This window comes from Photinus pyralis, unplaced genomic scaffold (genome assembly GCF_008802855.1).
Source record: "Photinus pyralis isolate 1611_PpyrPB1 unplaced genomic scaffold, Ppyr1.3 Ppyr1.4_LG6, whole genome shotgun sequence".
NCBI classification, from domain to species: domain Eukaryota; kingdom Metazoa; phylum Arthropoda; class Insecta; order Coleoptera; family Lampyridae; genus Photinus; species Photinus pyralis.
The window spans coordinates 28,252,327-28,259,466 of NW_022170663.1; the positions used below are offsets into that span (position 1 = coordinate 28,252,327).

General features: G+C 34.7%; 1 protein-coding gene across 5 annotated transcripts; it reads right to left on the reverse strand.

Annotated features, from left to right (window-relative positions):
* Positions 1 to 719: 719 nt before the first annotated feature.
* Positions 720 to 5,390, reverse strand: LOC116173630 (enoyl-CoA delta isomerase 1, mitochondrial-like). Of its 5 annotated transcripts, none has more exons than XM_031491250.1 (6): positions 5,198 to 5,390; positions 4,292 to 5,142; positions 4,101 to 4,247; positions 3,701 to 4,048; positions 812 to 930; positions 720 to 762 (listed from the first exon to the last, which is right to left on the reverse strand). In XM_031491250.1, exons 2-6 carry the CDS (start codon positions 4,535 to 4,537, stop codon positions 735 to 737), a joined length of 888 nt encoding a protein of 295 aa, XP_031347110.1. In that variant the 5' UTR covers positions 4,538 to 5,142; positions 5,198 to 5,390; the 3' UTR covers positions 720 to 734. The 5 variants fall into 5 exon arrangements, 2 of the variants coding, with proteins under 2 accessions (XP_031347110.1, XP_031347109.1); XR_004145967.1 differs by lacking the exon at positions 720 to 762 and adding exons at positions 1,013 to 1,216; positions 3,370 to 3,648 and having other exon boundaries at positions 808 to 930; positions 4,292 to 5,385; XR_004145966.1 differs by lacking the exon at positions 720 to 762 and adding exons at positions 1,013 to 1,210; positions 3,370 to 3,614 and having other exon boundaries at positions 808 to 930; positions 4,292 to 5,380.
* Between the last annotated feature and the right edge of the window lie 1,750 nt (positions 5,391 to 7,140).

Consider the following 7,140-nt stretch of genomic DNA (forward strand, 5'->3'; position numbering starts at 1 on the left):
GCAGGGTGGAGGGGGAAGGGGGGGAGTGGAACTAGTTTCATCCTTCATGGTACTCTAATGAAAGGTCTCAACGAAAGGATTTAATTTATACTAACCATTCATCCTCGATCCCTTGTCGTGATCCGTTATAATTCCTTATATCTTAAGAGTGAATTGTCAAAGGAAAGTACCTACAAAGGGCGATTGGGACGTTTGGAAGAAATATAACCATTGAGCATTTAAATAAAGTTTGATACATAGCCACTTGGAATAAAACCAAATTTAACGCCAGTTTCAAAATTTCGTTTTGTGCAGGCGCAGTGCCAACTTTCTTATTTAGGGAGGCATTCAAATGAAATTTGATACATAGCCACTTGGAATAAAACCAAATTTAACGCCAGTTTCAAAATTTCGTTTTGTGCAGGCGCAGTGCCAACTTTCTTATTTAGGGAGGCATTCAAATGAAATTTGATGCATAGCCACTTGGAATAAAAGCAAAAGTAGCACCATTTTCTAAATTTGGTTTTGTGTACGATGTGCAGTGCCAACTTTCTTATTTATGGAAGAAATTTCGTAGGGGTCTTTAAAAAATGCGCTTTACCTGCACAAGGGTTGTGCACAATTTGAACTTGTTTAGTTACGTACGCGTTACAATCCCATGTAAAGTTACTCCTGACCGATAATTAAAAATTGTGTAAGGGCTGCGCGATTTTGGGGAGCGGACCTCGACGGGCAGTCGGACGGCGCGGGGATCGTCACGGCACGGGCGTAGTCCTCGTATCTCTGTAATCTGTCATTGGCAACTTGTGTGCTTTACAATTGGTAAAATTACTTGGAATTCTTTTTATTTTTTATGTTTGCCATATATACTGTGATTAATTGTCTTATATTAGGTTGCAACAGTAACGAGACGTGATCTTCAACGTACATTTCTCGGTTAATTGAAATATCCTGTAATCAAAACTTTGCATTATTAACACATTTATACCACTTCAGTCACGATTATACACGGTGTAAAAAAGAACATACGTACCACATACTTTATCTACACGTCTAAACTATGGATAGCTGCGGTGTGGTGTGGTTGTGGGAGGAACGAATGTTCCCTGCCCGCCATGTTTTTACCAAGTTCATGATTAAGCTTGTTGGTTTAGATACCTTAGTGGATTTTGCTTCGGTTACAATATTATTACCATAATTGGTTTATCGTCAATATTTCAAATATGGCTAGCTGGCGCTCAAATATAAAGATCCAACATTAAATATATATACAGTCCCACATAGCATTCGATATCTTATGTATATACATTTTAAATCCATAATGTACAGGGAATATCCTGTCCATCTTATGTATATACTATGTATATTCATTATAGACATAATGTATTTTATGTCCAGTATGGATATTCTATAAATATACATTTTGGATGTGCTATGGATGTTTAGTCATACACATTGTATGTATCTTTTATGTATAAATCTTATACCTCCTCACGAGGGCCTTCTATGTATACCGGGTGGTGTCTAGCGCGACGCAGCATAGGGATTTCAATGGTAATTTCTTTATAGTCAATTACTAGCTGCCCTAATTATTTTAGAGCAAAAATCTAAATACGTTTTTTTTTAGAGAAAAAAATACTGCATCTGTTCATACTATTACTTATAATTTTCCGTTTTTCAAAACCGTAGAAATCGACAAAATAAAAAGGTTCATTTTACACAAAATCAAATATGCCTTGAAATTACCTAAAAAAACAGCGATCACGTTTCATTATTTCATATTTGCCTTTGACGTATAACGGGCGAAAATGAGTTGCCGTCGAGTCGCCTTTGGAAGTTCAAGTTAAGTACGATTTCCCATGTAAACAAAAATTCCAAAGGTCACTCGACAGCAACTTATTTTTGATCGCATGGTATTAAATTTATACTTGTTTATAAATTAGTTAAAGAACTGCAAGTGCAATAACGTTCAAAATGTCCGTCAAAACCATCAGGAAAACTACAATACATATTCTTCTTATGGCTGCAGTAGCGGAAAATCCGAATATAAGTTTAAGAACAATTCTTCTTCAAATCAATTTCTTTTTGTTCGATTATGTAGGTACTCTGATTCGGGAAAATGATAAACAAATAGTATCTGATGCATACATTCTCTAAAAAAACATTACCCTAAGATGCCTTTTATTGCGTCGGTTAGTTGAAACAGAATTAAGTGTGAAAATCGTTCGACGTCAAACAACCATAATAAATTTAGATGCGATGCGCTTGTAGTTTGTTAAAAGGTTCCAAAGCATCACTGATTTATAAAAATGTAATTTTTTATTTTGTCGATTTCTATGGTTTTGAAAAATGAAAAATTATAACTAAGAGTATGAACAGATGCAGTATTTTTTTCTCTAAAAGAAACGTATTTAGACTTTTGCTCTAAAATAATTAGGGGAGCTAGTAATTGACTAGAAAGAAATTACCATTGAAATCCCTACGCTGCGTTGCGCTAGGCACCACCCTGTATACATCTGATTATATGTTATGTACATATGTTTTGGATTTGATACATGCGTTTTCTGTATTACCGACGTTACAAACGTATTAATATATGATTAGCATCTCATTTTCTGTGAATTACGGTGATGAAGATAGTAAGGTGCTATTGCAAATACAGTTCATTTTTTTAAAAATCAGGAGTGTTATTCCGGGAGTTATTAATGAGTTTGTTTGTCTAATTTGGACAGTGAAAGTAATGATTTTTATTTCGTGTGAGCATGACCTAACGTTGCAAATATGTGTTAGTGAGATGTAAAGACTGGATGGGAATTAATATAAGGACAAGAATGGCAGGTATGTTAGCAACCTATTTGTTATGAACTCGCGCTATTATAGTGTTGAACAAGAACACGATCAAGATGACTCAAGACTACAGTGTTAAATAAAACAATAATAATTTCTTAAGCGCATTTTCCATTGTATACTAGGAGACTTAATAAACAAAAAGCTTCACTCGGCGAAAAAAATTTATTTATGTAGGTATAGATGCTAGTATACTTCCCGAATGTTAGAGGAATCTCTATAGAACATCCATTCTAAATGTATACAATATACATAGAATATCCTATTGAACATATTTGCATATTACAGGAATATTCATGGTATATCCAGTTGTCAGTATACCAATATACACAGCATGTCTGATGCATATACATAAGACATCCAAAACGTATATACTATATATTATGTGAAATCTGCCAAACTTATATTCCATGCGCATACATCGGACATTTGCGACATACTTTTCCACATTCTATGGATATACAAAATCCCAGGTGGAATGTGCATGTTATATGCAATGTATATGTTTATGGATTTAGCACTTTATCTGGCCTCCATGCTCACCGGATTTGATTTTCTGTACGGGTCTCCACTAGCACAGAACTTCGAATAGTTAATAAAGTACCAGATCCGTACTGATATATATCATCAGTGACGCCGATCATGCTTTGTCGAGTATGGGAGGAATTTGAATCAATGTGAGCTCGTTCCTAGGATCTTTCGTGTCGCTGCTGGAGGACATAATTGAACACTGGTTGCATAAACTTGAAATATATGTGTTCAAATACGTATATTCTTTCTGGTACACTCTAAAATATCGGGCAAACATCGATACGGCAAATTCTGGGTACAGGTTTAGGATGGGTTACTATTAATGGTAACGGCAACAACTCACCTGCAGAAGGGCTCCTCTCATACTCTGTTTAGTAAAATGCCTGGCTATTGGAGGTCTCATTTTCAACTGATTCAGGAAGTAATTTGCTTTATCAAATGCGTCAGCTCTATCCTTTGCCATTTCATCAATCAATCCCACTTGTAATGCTTCATTTGTGCTAAAAAGTCTACCCGATGTTAAGGCCAGCTCTGCGTTTCTATGATCGATTGTGTTTAGCATCAATTTTACAAATGGTAAAGGGGCACGAAACCCTAACAGCGTTTCGTTTAAACCAATTCTAAAGTTTTGCACCATTATGCGGTATTCACAGGACATACTGAGGAAACAACCACTACCGGGCGCGTGACCCTAAACCATCAACGCTATCAATTTCGATATAACAATGTTAGAAAATTCGCACAGTGATTGCAGCCACCGTCGGAAACGTGCTTCCGTATAGTTTTATGAAGACCTCCAAAAGTGTAGAGAATGACGTCCCGATCGCCGACGGTTTCGATTTAAATATTTCGTAAATATCTAGTCCGCTGCAAAACACTTTGTCGGAAAACTGTAACGATAAAACGTAGATAGACGATTTCTCAATATACCTACCGATGTTAAAATCATTCCTGAACACTTGGTTTCTTCTAAATCGGTTAAAACGCTTGAAATCTCAGTCAGAAGTTCAGTATTCAGGCTATTCACTGGTGCGCGTTTCATCGTAACGATAGCAACGTTATTTTCATCCTTTAGCACTTCCAGGTGCCTAAAGTTACCACTACACAAACGAACTTGATAAGATACCGTTTTAGCGAGGAGAACCCCTCGTCGCGTCGTTTTGTACACATAGCTAGACATTTGACGGTTGAAACTCGTACAGTATTGTACTGTATAGTTAGGGTGCAGTCATAAATTGACTTTGATTACTATTTTTACTGAGATTACTTTAGTATGGTGGTTATAAATTTACTATTTTTACTGAAGGCATTTCCTTAACTTTTGGCAGACAAATGTAGGCATGCGCCAATTTTACTGAAAGCGATAAAGAATATAAAGATAGAGTACGCGTACGCTATAACAACGTGAATGTTTGTTTTGAACCAACATCTCGTCAGTGGCGTAGGGTTTATTTATCTTTATGGGCAACAAAGTTTATGTTTTGTTTACATGTGCAAACGTAATAACGTATCACTAAATATTTATGATCAAAAGGTGTATGTGTTTGAAAGGTCCCTATTGATCTATGATAAGGTATGGTGATACTTCAAAGTGGGAACTTAGAAGGAAATCTAAACACATTAAAATGCGAAAATTCCCGTATGCACGTCTATGACATCAAAACAAATACCGATGAAAGGTTATGTTAGAGTTAGGTAATTCAATAATTCCACAAATAATACAGCTTTTCCCCATTTCAAAGCGCTCCCATAAATTAATACACCATAAATCGAATAAGTCTTGCACTATAAAAACGCCTAAAAATTAAGGAATCACGTTTTAACGAAATAAACAAAATACCTCTCAACGGAAAACAAAGCTACAGCGTTGCCGATGTGGTGCACTAATCACCATAACTTTTCTTGTTACGCCGTTTAATTGTACTAATTGTTTGGGTTACTGAACTCGTATAAGCATTTAAAAATCCATTTAGATTACTCCAGATGCATATGTTATTATTATTCCCTTAAAAACTACCTCGTGAAATGTGACAACTTAGCCTCCTGCAATGTTAGTAAACAAACGAGATGATGGCACGCATAGATAAGCATCAAGGTATCTCTATCTTTATTTCTTACTCTGAGAATAGCGTTTTCGATTGGCAAAACCTTTCATTCTTTCCTTCTCTAAGGGCTCTCGTACTGCACGAGTGTTGCACGAGAAACTGAAGAAATCCATGTGAAAATTGCTCTCAATGGAACATAAATATTCGTAAATATTTGTTGTCATTTGTCCATAAGCTCATTTTAGATTTAGGTAATCGACAAATCTCTATTCTAAAAAATGACAAACGATTTCAGTATTATTTATGATAAACGATGTGGAATATAAATTTGAAATTCCTGTAAAGGACCAATTTTTGGCGTTCAGTTTAATGAGTAAGTGCAACTTTTTGTAAAATAGAAGTTATGAGGTACACTACATAAACAGTTCTAAATGTCCCATAAAAAATAAACAAACAGCCTGGGAGGTTATGATTCCAGTTTTCTGAGGTTATGTTAATTGAAGTGATTTAACTGCTTAGATCATGTTTATATGATCTTAAGTTCTGTACCAACTTTTTCCGCAATCACCATATAGTGATTTCTGTTCACTTGGTAAGTAGTGGGGGAACTGATGTAAACGAAAAAAACAAAGTGCAATCACTTCAACTGATTTAACTTAGTTAAACCACTTGAAACAAATACAGCTATTGTTTTTAGATATGGATGGAGATAAGGACACACTACTAATTAAAATCGAACCAAAACAAGAAGAAGAAATCCATTCCTCTCTTCAGGGACACATTTCAGTAAGCAACGAAGTTTTGGTGACAGTAAAGAGCGAAACTACCATTAGTACACTGCATTCAAAATCTCTTTCTAATGAAGAAGTCCAGCAACGCTCTGACTTTCAATGCCGCCTTTTAACTAGGTGTAAAACAGAATTCAAAGATTTTAAATGTGCTGATTGTGATTATGAGACAAATTATAAAAGCAAGCTCAAACAACATCTTTTAAAACATAAAGTTTCTAAGGATTTTAAATGTGCTGATTGCGATTATGAGACAAATTATAAGAACAACATCAAACGACATCTTTTAAAACATAAAGTTTCTAACGATTTTAATTTTGCTGCTAATTATGGAACAGTATCTAAAGATTTGAAATGTGCTGATTGTGATTATAAGACAAATTATAAAAGCAACTTCAAACGACATATTTTAAAACATAAAGTTTCTAAGGATTTGAAATGTGCTACTTGTAATTATGCGACAAATGATCAACGCAACTTCAAACAACATCTCTTACGACATAAAGTTTCTAAGGATTTTAAATGTGCTGATTGTGATTATGAGACAAACAATAAATATTACTTTAACCAACACCTTTTAAAACATAAAATTTCTCAGGATTTTAAATGTGGTGATTGTGATTATGGGACAAATAATAAACGCAACCTCAAACAACATCTTTTAACACATAAAGTTTCTAAAGACTTTAAATGTGCCGATTGTAGTTATGAGACAAATATTAAACGCGACTTCAAACAACATATTTTAAAACATAAAGTTTGTAAGGATTTTAAATGTGCTGCTTGTGATTATGAGACCAACAAGAAATATTCCTTTAACCAACACCTTTTGAAACATAAAATTTGTAAAGATTTTAAATGTGTTGATTGTGAGTATGGGACGCATAATAAACGCAACTTCAAACGACATCTTTTAACGCATAAAGTTTCTAAGGATTTTAAATGTGCTA

Bases quoted from the DNA above. Each gene is read 5' to 3' on its own strand.
- LOC116173630 (XM_031491250.1), bottom strand. From the start codon at position 4,537: ATGTCTAGCTATGTGTACAAAACGACGCGACGAGGGGTTCTCCTCGCT. The intron at 4,049-4,100 runs GTGCGAATTTTC...TTGATGGTTTAG, and splicing joins CGACGGTGGCTGCAATCACT to GGTCACGCGCCCGGTAGTGG. The intron at 763-811 runs GTAATTTTACCA...GACAGATTACAG, and splicing joins AAAAATAAAAAGAATTCCAA to AGATACGAGGACTACGCCCG.